This window comes from Urocampus carinirostris, chromosome 5 (genome assembly GCF_059441175.1).
Source record: "Urocampus carinirostris isolate Australia breed hairy pipefish chromosome 5, RoL_Ucar_1.0, whole genome shotgun sequence".
Lineage (NCBI taxonomy): Eukaryota > Metazoa > Chordata > Actinopteri > Syngnathiformes > Syngnathidae > Urocampus > Urocampus carinirostris.
In genome coordinates, this window is record NC_142353.1 from 45,601,340 (window position 1) to 45,618,199 (window position 16,860).

Genomic DNA, 16,860 nt, shown 5'->3' on the forward strand with positions numbered 1-16,860 from the left:
TCTATATATCTATCTATCTATCTATCTAAATAAACATGACTTTGCTTGAATTTGGATTATGGGTATTATAGTGTCACACATTTTTCTAGTGGCATATTTGTATGGAATTGTTTATGTGTTTTATTCAAAATAGTGTTTTTTAAAAAAGGTACGCATGTGTGGAAGATGCCCGTATCTCCAAACATTTTCTTCGAATCCATATCAGGCCCGCCAAAGTTTTTTATCTGGCCCGCGAGTCAACACCAAGAGAAGCACAAGGAAAGTATTAATTGCATGTTTTAACAAGTCCACTTGATGTTGCCAAAGCCTGGCAAAGCCACTCAGAAAGGGATTGGCTGGCGGTGTATTTCTATCCATCTCTCTTCTTCTATTTCTATTGCTCTTTCTCTCTCTCTCTCATATTCATCTCTGACCTTTTGATTGACACCACACTTGGCCAATTGCAGGCTTTTTTCACGGCCCACCTTAGCCTAAAAGGCCCGCATAGATAAAACGGATCATCTGCTTCGGCTCCGAATATATTTCGCCGGTAGTAACCGATTCAAACGATGATTGACACATTAACACATGGAATATGAGCGAGTGAGTTGTCTGTCCCCGTGTGCCCTGCGGCTGGCTGGCTGGCAACCAGTTCAGGGTGTCCCCTGCCCACTGCCCGGTGATGGCTGGGATGGGCTCCAGCAACCCCGCGACCCTACTGAGGATAAGCGGTGTAGCTAATGAGATGAGATGATATAGAGATATATATATATATATATATATATATATATATATATATATATATATATATATATATATATATATATATATATAATATAGATAGATAGATAGATATATAAAATGAATGTATTTCTGACTATCTTTCTTTCTCTTTCTCTCCCTCCCTAACTCTGTCTTTGTCATTATTTCCTCCCCTTTCTCTCCAATCTACTTGTGTGGTACCCGTTCTAGGATGTGGCCCCTGAGCTAAAATGAGTTCGACAACACCTACCGTGGATGCCTTTCAAGAAGCTCACTTTGCTCATTAGACGGTTGAAAAATGAATTAATTAAAAAAGGGGAGGGGTTTTTATTTCCTTGTTGTACACGGAATTTGTTTATACTGCTCTCTTAGTGTCATTCATTGCCTGAAATCAGGGGCTCTATAATTTAATTTGTATTTTAAAACGATTGAATTCGATTTACTAAAAGCAGAATAATTTGGTCTTTCGAGGCTTTCCGTAGAAGTTGACATATGCAGCGCATGCGCAGTATATGTCAACACCTCTGCCGAACCAAGTAAACTGGCTAACGAGGCAACATTGACACATTCCAAAAGAAAATGCTTCAAGAATTGGTGCGAGCGAGACTGTTGGCGGCTGCCGACGAAATCTTCGGCCTTTTTCAAAAAAGTGTCGAGTCTTACGAGGAGCAACTTTGTCGTGCCCGGGAAGAAATCGAGGGACAACGGCGGCAGCTCCAAGCGTTTTACCGGAGCCGCGCGATGCTGCGCTCACAAGGTTCTTCTTTTGCTTCGTTTTCTTTCTTAAAGCTTCTTTTAACGTCAGATAATGCAAACTATTCAGCAAGACCCCCGAACCTTGTTAGCGCTCAAATACGTCATGCCAATCGTGCTACTTACTCACCAACTGAGACATTGACATTTGGCTTCAAGGGACAGTGTGTAATATTAGTCCATTAATTCTCGCTTTTTATTTATTTATTTATTTTTACCTGAAAACGTTTTTACACCATCACTTTGTTCTAAATGTATTTTCTAAGGTGGGAACAAAATAACTTTTTATTTTTGCATATTAGTTCAAAAAAATCATTTCGCTGGGTTTGCTCTCACAGAAGCACTACAGTACTGTCCTCTACTATGAAAAAGGTTCAATACAAAAACTAACAAACAGCAATATCCGTATATGTTTCGAACACTTTTCAATGCCTACTGTAAAATTGTGGCGGGGATGAGGCGTTTAAAGAAAGTGGCAAGCAATTAAGAAGTGGTGTGAATGTATTGTGGTTTGCTCTTACGCATTCATTCTTTTGAGGCAATAAAGCGGCTTTCACGTTTATCTGTTGCAGACGGCCACCCGCTGAATACTTGTCCAGAGACCTCTGTCCCCCCGCCACAAGAGGCCACCTCCCTTTCTGATTTTTCTAAGCTCATCGTTAAAGAAGAAGTAGTAGAAGAAGAAAGCTCAGATATCGCCAGTTTTCCCGTGATGGCTGATAACCAAGAGGACGAGGAGAAACCAGTGGAGTGTGCGCAGTTTCCTTGGCAACAAGCGGAGAAGTCTGTCGTACTGCTGCCACCCGCCGACATTAATGAGGTCCACTGCCAAGGTAAGCAATCGAAACTCGTTTCCCTCATGCATTATTTGTATAACCCGAAGCACTCTGGGACCAACCAGACACGCAATAAAGCTGATTTTCCGAACGCCGTTTAGGATCGCCTCTAAACAACATATATTGTATTCCCTCGTTTATCGAAACGAACGCGGTCCGGAACCCCACTGCAATATGGGAAAATCTGAAAAATAGGCGAAATAGCATGCTGCAAGAGCCTGATCAGAAAGAAACAATATTACAGATTGATCAGGGATAATGGATCCTGGCCACACGGCTGCTGTTGTCGAAAATACATGAAAGAATCCCACGCACCACACAAATTGGCTCTCTCGGCCCCTGTTTCCAGCAATAGTCGACCGGGGATACTGGATTTAAGGCGAGCCACGAAGGTACGCTTCAGCGGCCCGAACCCAAAAAATGCTCTCTGCAAACCCCTGCTTTTGGCAATAGTCAACTGAAGTGGATGGATCGGAGCCAGACTGCACGCTTTCCAACAAAGGTGCCTTCCGTTGGGCCCCCGCTCGCAGAGATAGGGGATTGGGAATAATGGATCATTGCCACACGGGTGCTGTTCATTTTAGGCAGACAGAACGGACATAACCTCCAGCCGACTTTCAGGCAAGACAGAAGCTGGGAGCCTGGATGCTCGAGAAACTGCAATTCGGTTTGATCGAAGCCAGCGAGCCGACAAGAGGTCTATGATTCTGCTGTTATTGCAGCGCATAGTCCCTCGGCTTTTTAATTGAATTGGTCGAAAATGGTTAAAATAATGAATTGACCACCCACATTTTGCTTTCCACTGCGATTTTTGCCTGCATGGAAATGTAGTCATTGCTGTGAATGACTCCTGCCCTCAGCCGAGAACAACATCTCGGAGTTTTCCCGCCGTCGGACGGACCTTTCGTCTTCGTCGGCCTCCGACGCGGGATCCGGCAAGCGCAGAAAGAGGTCATTGGACGAGGGAACGCTGGACAGCGAGCGGGCGAGAGAGGTGAGCGGCAGCCGTCGGCCCTTTCGGGGCTCCCTTTTTAGCCGACCCGGCTCACGCCGCCGTCCCCTCGCAGGTGGTTCACAAGGCCTTGCGGCAAAACATGGAGGGCCCGGACATCTGCGAGGAGTACCGGGAGACCAAAGGCCTTTCGGATCGCACTCGCAGGAAATTGGTCAACGTTCTGGTGGCGGATATGATCGCGTGTTACGGGTACGATGCTTCGCCGCATACTCCCGTGTGTCGTTGGACTCGATCTCACATCAACTTTGTGCGCCGTAACGTCAAAATATATTGCCGTTCTTTTGACGGCGCCCGTGGGTGAGGCTTGTCAACTTGAGTCAACAACAACAAAGCTATACTATTGGCAATGACTAGTCAACGTCATACTGTGCTGCCGTCCGATGAAGTGGCTCACCTTGTCCAAAAGCACAAAAAGTTTCTATATGGCAGGGCTAGCTACCGAGCCATACCCTCTTCCTCCTGACACATTCGCACATCTAACCAAATGGTCCAGTCTGCCTGACATAGTCCACACCATCTGTACCACTCCATCGTAAATGGAGTATCCCTCCCTAGACACTGGCGTCGATCTAAATGCTTATAAAAGTCCGGACGCTTACCAGTCCTTACCGGTACGCGTTTCTGCGCTTACAGGGGGAGGCACCGCATAATTGCAAAGCTAAGACACTAGCCTTAGCCGTGTGCGTTAATATGTTTTATCCAGGGTTGGGTAGGGTTACTTTAACTTGATTACTTATAATTACTTTTGGATTACCATCCATCCGTCCATTATCCGTACCGCTCATCCTCAGTAGGGTCGCGGGGGTGCTGGAGCCCATCCCAGCTATCTCCAGGCAGTGGGCAGGGGACACCCTGAACTGGTTGCCAGCCAGTCGCAGGACTTTTGGATGACTCCAATACCAAATATGCTAATAAAAGACAAAAGAAACTAAATATGAATAAAATGATGACTCACAACACGCGGTAAGCTTTCTCTCCTGGCTTTGATCTCTTTGATCTCCGGCAAAACGAACATAAAATGCGACAGAAACAAAATGAAAATAAATCCAGTTTGCCAACATCATTTTTGCCGTTCCATGGATTCCGTTACTCCCCATGCCTGCACAAAATTGAGTCATTTTATTCATATTTAGTTTCTTTTGTCTTTTTATTAGCATATTTGGTATTGGAGCAATCCAAAAGCAATCAAAGGCAACCAAGTCAAAGTAACCCCACCCAACCCTGTTTGTACATATATTCATCCATCGAACCATCCGTAAGTAGTTGACAGTAATCAAGTTAATGTAACCTTACCCAACCCTGGTTTTATCTGGGGTGCCAGTCGACTGTAATTGAAAGCTGCTCAAATTGTTTATCATTTATGCTCATTTTAAATAGGCCAAAGGGTTTATCCACAGCAGACATCTATCTACCCTCACCCCTCTCGAGGGATATGACCGGGTTAGATAGATAGACATCAGACACACTCGGCTTATTTTTAGATACGTTGAGTGTCTACAACCTGAGACTTGACATCAATTTGGCCAGGAATGCATAAATCCTGAGGTACTTTGAGGACTGCCAGTCCCTCCGATGGATTGCAGATATCCATCGCCGTCTTCCGTTTACATCAAAAGGGATATGATAAAATGCCGAATTGGGCTTAGAACCTTGCCAATTTGCACAGCAAGAAATGACCATGGTCAAAAGTGGTGGTTATTTTCTCTTGTGGTAGTTACTGATATTTTGTCTCAACTCAACTGCTTATTCAACTGTCATGCGCTCAGGCGCTTTCACCGTCCGTGACGGCGCTCCGTATTCCCACGAATGCAACGTGACGTCACGTGCAAAGGGTCAATATGCAGGAAGTCCAAGTAGCTAGGGGCACTACTCGACACTCGCTCACTAACGATGTGCCGAATTTCCGACTCCAAAATCTTTTGACAAAAACGACGATGAATACAATTTTCAGTTTGGTCCGAAAGCAAATCTAAAACCATGAAAGGCTGGAAGGGTGACTTCTAGGCGGCAAATGTAAAACTGGGTTTCCACCACGAGCTGTAGCACCGTTTTACCTTTCGGGGTGGTAGGAAAAAAGGTCATTAGGATTTTATTGTCTCTTAGCCAATGAGATGCATCAGAATACACGTGCAAGCGTGACATCTGCATTTGACCATTTCCTGGGTATTATTCAATGCGAATATTTGTTTTGAAAACGTGGCAAATCATCAACATCGTAGATTTGAATCAGCATAGATAGATTGGCATCTATGAAATGGAGGAATAATAATGAGCACCAAGGTAGGAACTCTGACCACATCACATAGCTTAAGGTAAATACTTCAGAATTCTACTCATTTTCAGTATTTTCTGACATTTTCTGTGAAAACTGCTCGCACCTTGTTTTGAAACCATTATTCACACCACAAATTGATCATCTAAACAAACCTCAAAGATCTTAATTGCGTGAAGGAGACCAATTCAAAGTGGGATATGCGGCATATGGGACACAGGCAGTATTATTAGTTTGATGAATTTATCAAAGGTCATACTGTGAAACAAAATGGACTTTAGTCCGGAGATCAGGTTTGTCTTAAACTGTATTGTGTAAAACGCATGGATAAAACTAAATAAAGTCATAAAGAGCTGGTGCAAAACTGAGTTTGGTGCTCACATTTTGACCGATAGTCCATATCAAACAAAAGCACCACAGACCTCATCTTCCGTTTTTGACCAGCTTCGCCAAGTCTCAATTAAAAAAGTCGCTTTCTTCACTTTCAGAGTCCTTTTCAAAATGACTCTCCGTGCCGCGCGGCCTTTCGGAAAAGACGCCGGCTTTTGCGAAAGCTGGAACGACGACGGTCCCGCCAGACACCTCGGCCCAAGCTGGCGGTGCTGCTTTTAGCCGGACGGTGACCGCCGAAACGTCGTTGGCTCGAGCGAGTCTTTCCTCCGATTCGGGCCACGTGGCCTTATTTCTGCTAAAGCTAAGCTGCGTCTGCTTTGCCAGTTGGAATTTGTTTTCCGGCTTCCTCCGCTCGCGAACCATCCATTCGTTCGTATTCTGTGGCGCCAGCTCGTTTTCCATGTTCTCTCGCGTAGGTGATGGCTGCCGGTTTAAATTGTGCGGCGGAGGTGCCTTTCTTTGCCATATTAAGGGTTTCTTGTGCATAATTCACATGCCCGTTCTTTTCGTTACACGACCACACTTTTCCCTTTAGCCGTGACGCCCACTTCACTCTAGCGGTCTCGGGGCGTCCTCGGCGACGTCAGCCGCCTTACACGAACATTTGAAGAAAATCTCGGACTCGCGCTTGTGAAATGACGGTATGTGTTGCGATAGTTCCTGGATTAATTTGTTTTCTGTAAATACACCAAAGGGTAAATGATGTCGTCAGAGAGATCGATGAGCCGAGATGCTCTGTCCTTACGGGGATCCACATTCCAATCACCAGTTAGTTGCTAGACTTAGCTACTTGCAACTGCTCTGACCAACTTCGATTATTGGCTTATTTTAGTCGCTGCAGCTGGCCTGCCCCCCTATATTGTTCGCCGGCCCGGATTAAGAGTGGCCCGCATGTCGTCTCGCTGGCTTAAATTTATCAATAAAATCTGCAAACGAGTTTGGGGATTTTTTCTCTTGTAGTCTCCTTGGGGCTTCCGTAGTGTGTATTCCTCCAATGCAAACACTTGAGCTCCACTCTAAGCTACAACCCTCTCTAGTCATCAGTCACTGTCACTTGACGTTTTTGCCCTACGTGGCTCACTCGTCTCAAATGAAATTGTGCTGCGTTTTGTTTTTCCGACCCGGCCCAGGAGGGTCCCCCCCGTGGACGTCCGCATGACCTACGCCCTGGGGATTGTCACGCTCTTCCCCAATCTGAAAGACCAGGCCTCGCCCACCGGCTACGTGAGTCGCTAGCCCCTCAAACGCCCGATCTTTTTCAACCTTTTTCAGCACAAAAGACACTCCGTTTGAATGACATTTGTCAAAAAAGAACCTTTCTTGTACAACTTAATATGTTGTCCCTATGTTCCCACCAGGATAATTATTGCAAGAAGGAAGAAAAGAGAAAGAGAGCAACAAAGATAGACGCAGAGTGAAAAAAGAGGGGGAGAAAGGGAGGTAATGGAACCAAAACAAAAGGAGAGCGATAAATGGAGAAAAAGAAAATGAGAAAGGGAGAGAGTAAAAGAGCAAGACAGAGAGAGAAATGGAGAAAGTGGGAGAGGAAAGAAAAAGTGAGAATGAGTAATAGAAAACGTAAATGAAATGGAGATAGAAAGATAGATGAAGAGGAAGAGAAGACACTATGAGAAAGGGAATGACAAAGAAGGGTAGAGAGTGAGAATGAGAGGAAGAGAAAAAGAGAGAAAAAGATGGTCAGTGAGCCAAAGTCCCACAGTAAAATGTAATACATGAGAAATACAACGCATTCAAAGGCTGTAGTCAGTGAACAAATCTACCACATTAAAACAGAATACATGTTAAAAAAAAGCGAGTAAATGCATGTAAACTCTATCAAACAGGTCCTCGGACCTCGCCCCCTTACTTTTGTTGAAATTCCCTGGGAAACAGCTTCTTTTTTTGATAGAGACTCCATAACAACATACAAAGTCGTCCACAAAAGGAGAAAATCTCGCTTTTATATATTGCCCAGGGGCTGACTCAAACAGTCCTCCTTTGGTCATTTTTTCTGTGGACACGTGAGGCGAATTGGCATACGATTGCGGAATTTTTCAAAACAATTCTCCAAAAGTATTCAAAACAAGCCCTTCCAACCAGCTGCTTTTATTTAAAGCATATCACGCTTGGCTGATTTGAACTTAAGCCCGGATTTCGGTTCAGGGTGACCAAAAACACGGTGATTGCGTTTAGTTCATACGACACTCGACCGTGTAACGCCAATGAATAAGCTCCGCCCCTTCTGCTCTCGGACCCAATCAGGAACACTACTACGACTGGCGGAGCGGGCAAGGCTACCTGGCCTACCGCCTGAAGACGGTGCAGCGCAACAGCGCCTACCGGGTCAAGGCCAGAGACAGGCCCGCTTCGGAAGGCGGACCCAAAATCCCTCGAGAACGCCCGGCGCCGGGGCAACTTTCGGGCCCGCCTTGCGCCGAAGCCGTGGGCGCCATGAAGGGATCCGCTGAGGCGGAGCTCGTTCGGGAGAACATGAAGGCCACCTTCCAGCACCGCCGACAACTCCTGCGAGAGCTCAAGAATCCTGCCTCCCTATTGGAGCATTTCCCCCGCTTCCTGGACACGCCGGGCCTGGTGAGGAAAAACGCATGACCTAGAAATTCCAAAATTCACACATCTATCAAAGAAAGGAGTCAAATACAAAATGGTTTTTGCTTTTTACACACCGGGACAGAATGAACACAAAAATCCCTGAAAATGCAAAACCAGAAAATATACATTCAAAGTATGAACTCTTCAGCGCTATAGATGATAAAATACAAAAACGAGAACTATTTGTAATTCTATTCGAACCCGTTTAGAAAGGCGTCCGATTAAGACACGAAAAAATGTCAATTAAAATAAGTCAAAGAAAAAGCAAAAGCTCAGCAGTCTCTAAGATGAATAGATTGTAGGCACTTCGGAGCAATCGTGACCATCTTAATGAGTCCAAATTTTGCTCATTCTCCTTCTCTCTCTACATACAGTACTTTCTTTCTTTTGTACTGAACTCCATTATCACCCAGCCCCTTTTCTGTGCCCGTAAATAAAGCTTGCAAGTGCTTGAATTTGGCCATAAAAAAGCTGCACAAACCCTGAATAGATGAAAACGAATTTTTCTGTTCCCGTCCTCCCAAAAAGTACAGAAAGGAACCCTAAATAGCTCTAAAACATATCTTCCTGATCAATAAAAAAACATCAGAATTAAGTACTAAGATAAATAAGAAGAAATTTATGAAATCTAATGTGATAGCTAGTTTTGCCTCGTGTCTTGTGATAGGTTAAACCTCGGGCGCCCACACTTTTTCAGCATAAGAGCTATTTACCAAATGACCAAGTCAAATTGATGCGGCAACCTCAAAAAATGGAGATTCAAGAGCAATCTAGAATAAAAACAAAACGTCCTAATTAGTGGAATTGAATGCTTACAATATTTTTCAACGCACGCTCAAATAAATCAAATATGCTCAATCAAAATCAAAATACTCGTATGCTCGCCCCGGGAAAAGGACACCCTGAGTTGAAATGTCCCCCTCCCGCAAACGTTACTAAAACGACTTTGTGGGGGATGTAATGGTACAATGGAGCACGGAGATATTGCACTTTGTCCCCCCTTTAGAAATCACTTTTGGCGAGTTGAAATGATTGACTTTGGTGAAATAAGCTGCAGATGATCCGTGCTCTACTCTTGCACCCCCCCCAAAAGACAAATGCAAAGTAGTTTTAGTGACGCTTGGAGGGGGGGGGGACGCGTCACGCCGGGAAGGCCATTTTCGCCACGACAGCGGCCGCAGCAGATGGCGTCCACGCCCTACGGTCTCTGTGCGCCCTGTGTAGTGTTAAATACAAAATTGAACCGGCGCCTTTTACCACCGTGCGCCCTATGCTGGTAAAAAAACCATATTTTCCGAATGCTAAAAATATCGAACGCTCAGCTGGGGAGCCTTTTTCAGCATGATGCGGAGAGGTCCGTCTTATCCAAGACGGTGCCTGGTCTAATACCGTCTCGGCCGCCCGCTCGCGCTGCGGGGTGTAACGATGCGAGTCTGGACGGTCTTTCCCGGTCCCAACCGGATGAAGTGCGCAAGAGGGCTTTTAGATGGGGGGTAGCCAAAGCAGGGCAGCTCACAGGAACCTAGCGGGTCAGCTCAAGTCTTCCGTCTCGGCAGGACGTCGTTCGGTTCGGAAGCGATTCGAGAGGACCGCTTCCGACGTTCTCCTTCCGTTTTCCAGATCGAGCAAGACTTCGCCATGCTCTTCGGAGAAGACGTCTCGGGCCGCTTCCTGTCCAAATGGCCGACGTTCTACAAGCCGCGGGTGCTGAGGGTCTGCCGCGACCTCCGTCCCGTCTCCCGATCGGACCGCTTTTTCTCCGAGCGGGACGCGCGGAGGAGTTCGGGTGAGTTTTCCCGCGTCATCGCCGGCGCTCCTCACTGATCGGTGCGTCCGTCAGAGTGGGACGACGACCTGGCGGCCATCTTGCTGCTGATTCACATCCTGCCGCCCACGGCGAAAGGGAAAGGCAACGGAAAGATCAGCGCCTCGGAAGCTGCCGAGCGTCTCCTCAAGTTCATGAAGGTGATGCCGGTTTGTTCTGGAAATAACAATTGTCCTCCGTAAGAATTGTTTTTGAAGCGGCGCTACGACTTTTGTTACTAATTTGCTTTCAGATGCATTTCTACTAGCAACTTAGCTAGATGGATTGCTAAATAGCTAAAATGTAAGCCAGAATAGTAAACAGTTCAAAAACTGTAAGGCTCCTAGATAGATGGCTTCAAGATTAAAAAGCCAACAAAATGGATAACTAGAAACAAGACTGTAATTTGATAACTCTCCAAAAAAATAATATATGATGCGAGAAAAAAAGTAAAAACCTAGCTAGATCGCTAGCTAAAATAAACTTGGTTGATTTCAATGTTTGCAAAAATTAACTTTTGATAGTATTATGTTGTTACTACCATGTTAATGATTAAAAACAGGGTTAAATAGAATGTTTCAACCAATAAAAATTGTTGGACTAAAAATCCCAATGAGCCATTTTCAGAACAAGTCAGCGGGCGCCTCAATGGTCCTGAGGGGGCGCCACCTTGGAGACCCCTAATTTAAACGACGGTTTGCATTGTAGCATAGTGTGTTCTCCTTATTTTGGTTTTCTTTGATTGATTTTGTCATTTTCTGTTTTTTAAAGGGACAGTGTTTTAAAAAGTGCGCAATAGTCATTGTTAACAACATGATGAAGATTGTTTATCGCCAGATTGACTTCTAACGATGTTTTCGCACGCCTTAGCATTTTAGCGTAGCGTGTTACCCGTTATTGTGGTCTTCACCCGTTTTTGTCATTCTTTGTTCTATTAGAGTGACAGTGAGTGTAAAAAACCATCACCAGGGGTCCATGTATCTTAATTTAAATTTTTTTCGCCTCCGTCTTCAATGGTCTTTAGCTTGTAACATGCAATTTAAGGCCATTTAATATTTGAAACCTGTGCGATTTAGCTCTGAACCCCAGATAAAAAAAAAAAATAAGATAGTATATAGTACGTACAACGAATGTGCAATAACCATGTGTTGAATGAATTAACATTAGAAATAGAAACATGTGAAAGAAATGGGACATTTTATTTACCTTAGCTGTGCCATGACTCGAGCTGGTACAGTGGAATAGGTGGGTGGATGCCCCTAGAAGAGTTCTTTGCTTTAATGGCCACCATGTTCTTAATAATAGTCCCAGTTGTTAATGAGTTATGCCCATATTCTTAAGCGTGTACCTTATTTGTATTTCTTGATCACTGCAAGCTTTTATCCATGGTTATTGTGTTTTTGCTCCTCCCTTTAGCAGCACTGCAAGCCTTGGGACGCCTAACCAAAAATACAGTACAAAAAGTACAGTATTGTATTGCTTTGACTCCCGAACAAACTCAACAAACAGTAATACACTGGGGAGGCAAGGGGGCGCCAGCCTGCAAAAGTTTGGGAACCATTGTTATAGAGCGTCCACTAATAGTAGACAGCCATCTTTGAGATGTAACCGAGTTTGATTATTTTGGGCACGCAACGTAGTTTGTTGTCGACGCGGTATAGCAGGGAAAATGCTGGAAAACATCATATTCCAGACTGCTGCGTGAACACGTTTCCAGGCAAGGACGCCGTTCCCCAATTTTTTAAATTTTTTTCCTAACTTTGTGTCTTTTGGTCTTAGGCGGGGACATGCATGGACACCTTCCTGCAGAACGCCGGCCAATCGCATCCTTTCTTGCTGTGCGTGGGAGAAAGAAAGAGCCGCGTGGAGGCCTACTTCCTGGTCTTGGACGGTAAGCCCCTCCCCCTGGCGGCGGGGACGGCGGCCGGCGCCTTCGACCAACTTTTCAAGCTCCATTTTGTTTTCTGCCTGGCTTACGAGCAGGCTCTCTTCAATTTTTATACTTTTGTCCAAACCACTTTCTACGCCATCGACGTGGCCTCCTCCAAGGAGAGTCCTCGAGTCAAGGACATACGCGCCAGGGTCAATAACCTTGAGCTTTCTTGACACTTCCACGGTTGCGCAGTTTGCCCGGGCAAAATACACCCACTTTTCAACTGTGACGCGTGTCTTGGACTGTCCCGCTCTTGTCTGTCTTCAAGGATCTTGACTTCAGTTTGTTTTTTCAATCGGAATGAGATTTTAATTTTGAATTTTTCCAAACGGTAGTTACCGTATTTTCACCCGCATAGGGCCCGCCATCTTGAAAGGGGCAGTCTCCGTAGCTGCTTGGATTTCTATATTTAACACTGCACAGGGCGCACCTGAGAATTGGGTGCGGGTGCCCTCCGCTGCAGCAACAACACAGACGAGCGTATACCAGTGTGCGTATTTAAAAATAACAACGGAAGCAAATGTGAGTTGAACTGAGTATCGATTACAAAGTAAAACACACGGATAAAGCAACATTTTGAAAAAAGGAATAAAGAGCTGGTGCAAAACAGATTGGTGCTCACATTTTTGACCAATCATTCATAAGTGTCAAAATCGTCGTCCTCTCTCTGTGACCAGAACAGCTTTGCTAAATCTCCATTTAAACGTTGACTTTCTGCACTTTCAGATGGAACAACAGGCCTTCTCAAGCGCAGACAATCCATTCTCCCCGTGCTTGCGTGGGTTTCCTCCGGGCACTCTGGTTTCCTTCCATAATTCAAAAATATGCATGTCAGGTTCATTGACCGGTCCAAATTGTCCCTAGGTGGGACTGAGATGTCTGTCAGTTCACGGTGTCCACTGCCCAAAGATGGCTGGGATGGGCTCCGGCACCCCCGCGACCCTACTGAGGATAAGCCGTGCAGATAATGGATAGATGGATATAAGATAATGCCAGATGTACAATATCAAAACATATGTCACTTGTCTCCCTGCCACGGGTACTTGAGACCATTTTGACCTTCATTTTTTTGGGGGGGTAAGTCATAGTTTCAAAACAAGGTGCAAGCAGATTTCTTTTGTAAAAATGTCACAATACTGCAAACGAGGTTACAGGCGTTTTTACGTTCGTTGCAGATATAAATGCGCTTGGTGCGTTGCTCTGCCCTCTCCTACCGCTCACCCAATCCAATTGCTTTGTGTGCTCGGCCGGTGTTTCTGGATGTTTACTGTTTTTCTGTGGGTTTTTAACATCGTGTATCGACAATGAACCTAAATTGTTGAATGAGCTTCCATATAGAGGATTCTTTAGCGACTTACATCCAACAAAATACACGACAACACATGTGTCAGAGATGCGGTCCGGGGGCTGAAACAGGTCCACCAAGGGTTTCAATCCAGCCTGCGAGACAACACCTAGAGGAGCACAAGCAATTGCAATTGACAGTATATATGGAATAGAATAGGAATAAATGGAGTCGTTTGACAGGTCGGTTCGGAAGAGATGAGGGAAACGAGCAGCAGGCTTAAAGATGTCCACGTGATGTCGCCGCAGCCACTCGCAAAGCAACAGGAGCTGTATTTTTCTTCCTCGCTCTCACTCGTTCTCTCTCTTTTCCTCACTTTGTGGTTCTATTTTTCCGGCCTTGTCTTTTTCCTTTTTGATGCATTTCTTCCTCACCCTTCTATTTTATATTGAATTTCACCCTTTCTTTTTTTCTGACTCACGTCCGTTCCCTCTATTTGCCCTTTCCTCACGCTCACTCTTTTCCCTCTCTTTCACCCTCCCTCTCTCGACCTCTCACGATCTCTCTTTTTCTCTCAATATTTTTCTGTCTTTGTCTCTTTCCGTCTTCATCTTTTCTCTCTAACGCGTCCCCCGTATATCCTGCTAGAGGGGCGGGGCAAAGAGGGGCGGGGCTTCCCTTTTCGACCATTCAAAGGCGTTGAATTTGACAACACGCAGTGAGCGCATCAGACCACATGAGGAGGGGTGCCTCGCCTCCTGATTGGGCACGCCCCCTCTAAGCCGCGCCTTTTTCCATTTCCGATTGGCTAGAAGTGAAGAAGCCTCGACCAATGACGAGCGAGGGTGGGAGCACTTCCCACTCCTCATGGACTCATCTGTCGGCCGATGTGGAACCAGAAGGCAAACAGCCAATTGGAGAGCGCCATTCTCTTTAGGGGCGGGGTGACAAGATGGAGGGAAAACAAACAAATATTTTTGCCTTTAGTGAGTGATTACTACAACATATCTGTGTTTGTTTATCCGATATGATTTGAAAAATTATTTTGATTTTTTTGGGTGGTATATCTGTAGTATTTTTGTCGTATTTCCAAAGTAGAAAAATAAATAAATAGTACATTTAATCTGTACAACAAACCAAAATACAAATAAAGAAAATGAATTAAAAACGACAGAAAATTAAACATGCCAAAGGGGAGAACAGCAAGTTGCATAAAAACGGTTTGCAACTGTTATTGGTCTGAATGGCTTTCTGCTTGTGGGAAAGAGAGAGAATGGATCGATTCACCTCGGAATGATTTGCATTTGTGAATGTAGAATTTGGCTGCGATGAAGAGAAGATCGACTAGAAAGTTTTTTTTTGACTTGTATCTTTCCAAAAGAATGGGAACCCATTTTAGAACAGAGGGCAGAACCAAAAACAATGCCTTTCGTTTTCCCGGTTCAGCGGCACGAAATGTACATTAAACATCGATATCTCTTTTGCAAGATGCACTTTTGGCAGGGTGATTTTTTTTTAGTTGGTCAAAAACCAGTCCGTCAAAAAGCCACGGCATATGGAACAGACAGGTGGTCCTTTTCTACGCGGTGATCCGATAGTTTTAGATGAAGTTTTTAGGAGTCATAATAGACAATAAATGAAGCTGGAAAACACACATCAGACACGTACAAACTAAAGTATCTAAAAGCATTTCAATCATGAATAAAGCCAAATTCATTTTAAACTATAATGCATTGTATTTATGATATTGTTCTCTAGTTCTGCCATACTTAACATATTGTGCAGAAGTCTGGGGCAATCATGACAAAAGTTGACTCCAGCCTCTTTTTATCCTCCAAAAACGTGCAATTTGAACCATACACAGGGTAGGATATCGAGATCATACTCATTTTTTATTCCTGCATCCCAAATGATTAAAATTGGATGATTTAGTCAAATGTTTCACTGCACAACTGCTATTTAAGGTCAACAAAAACACAGTGCCAGAAAACATCCAAAAATGTTTCATTCGGAAAGAGGGTAATTATAACTTAAGGGGCTGTCGTAAATTCATAATCGTAAAGGTGAGAACCACCAGGAAAAGTGTGTGTATGTTTGTGTGCGGAGTCAAACTTTGGAACCATTTACAAGACGAGATCAAACAAAGTCCAACTATTCACCTGTTCAAATTTAAATAGAAAAAAACATTCCCTGGCGGAATACAGAGATGAAGAAAATGGGTGATACGAGAGATTGGGAATAGTCAAGTCAAGTCAAGTCATTTTTATTTGTGACGCCCTAAATCACGAAGAGTCTCAAAGGGCTTCACAGATTGTTACACTATATTACACAAACTATTTTCAACCGACAAGAGGAGTAGGTTATTCGTATGCAATGGAGTAGAAGTGAGTTTTAAGTTTAGATTTAAACATTTCCACTGAGGTTGCAGATCGAATCTCAGGGGGAAGAGCATTCCACAGCACCGGTGCCCGGATGGAGAACGCTCTCGAACCAGCAGAAGACTTCTTTGCTCTCGGGATCATCAGAAGACCAGCACTCTCAGATCGTAGGCTTCGGACCGGGACATAGTGGCAGATCAGATCTGAAAGATAAGAGGGAGCAAGTCCATGTATGATTTTGTACAATACTAAGAGAACTTTGAAGTCACATCTTTGGCTAACTGGGAGCCAATGCAGGTTAGCCAAAATCGGTGTTATGTGATCGTACTTTTTTGTCCTGGTTAAAAGCCTCGCTGCGGCATTTTGTACTAGCTGAAGAGACTTGATTCTGGACTTCGGGAGACCGGAGAGTAGTGCATTGCAGTAATCGAGACGGGAGGTAACAAATGCATGAATTATTGTTTCCGCATCAGACTGAGACAGTATTGAACGGATTTTAGCAATGTTGCGAAGATGGAAGAAGGCAGTTCTAGTAATTTTCTTTACATGCATCTCAAAGGATAGATCAGGGTCAAATATGACACCTAAATTTTTAACTGAGTCACTCTGTGTGATGTGACATTTGTCAATGTTCACAGCAGTTTTTGAGAATAAGTCCCGGCATTTAGAAGGACCAATGACTAACATTTCAGTCTTTTCAGAGTTAAGACGCAAGAAATTGAGTGACATCCACTCTTTTATCTCAGTGAGACAGGCCTCCAAATTTCCACAGTTTAGTGTGGAAGATTCCTCCAACGGAAGATATAGTTGAGTGTCGTCTGCATAGCAATGGAAGCTGAT

The 16,860-nt window shown here is 44.4% G+C and overlaps 1 protein-coding gene across 1 annotated transcript; it reads left to right on the forward strand.

The window, feature by feature from the left end:
- Positions 1-1,236: 1,236 nt before the first annotated feature.
- On the forward strand, positions 1,237-12,968 carry LOC148366514 (uncharacterized). Its single transcript, XM_088336972.1, has 9 exons — positions 1,237-1,498; positions 2,067-2,327; positions 3,191-3,324; positions 3,398-3,534; positions 7,141-7,234; positions 8,273-8,602; positions 10,241-10,406; positions 10,461-10,585; positions 12,204-12,968. Exons 1-9 carry the CDS (start codon positions 1,321-1,323, stop codon positions 12,528-12,530), a joined length of 1,752 nt encoding a protein of 583 aa, XP_088193098.1. The 5' UTR covers positions 1,237-1,320; the 3' UTR covers positions 12,531-12,968.
- The last annotated feature ends 3,892 nt before the right edge of the window (positions 12,969-16,860 follow it).

Excerpts from the sequence above, each read along its gene's own strand:
- LOC148366514 (XM_088336972.1), top strand. The coding sequence starts at position 1,321 with ATGCTTCAAGAATTGGTGCGAGCGAGACTGTTGGCGGCTGCCGACGAA. Across the intron at positions 2,328-3,190 it reads TAATGAGGTCCACTGCCAAG|CCGAGAACAACATCTCGGAG; the intron begins GTAAGCAATCGA and ends TCCTGCCCTCAG. Across the intron at positions 8,603-10,240 it reads TCCTGGACACGCCGGGCCTG|ATCGAGCAAGACTTCGCCAT; the intron begins GTGAGGAAAAAC and ends TCCGTTTTCCAG.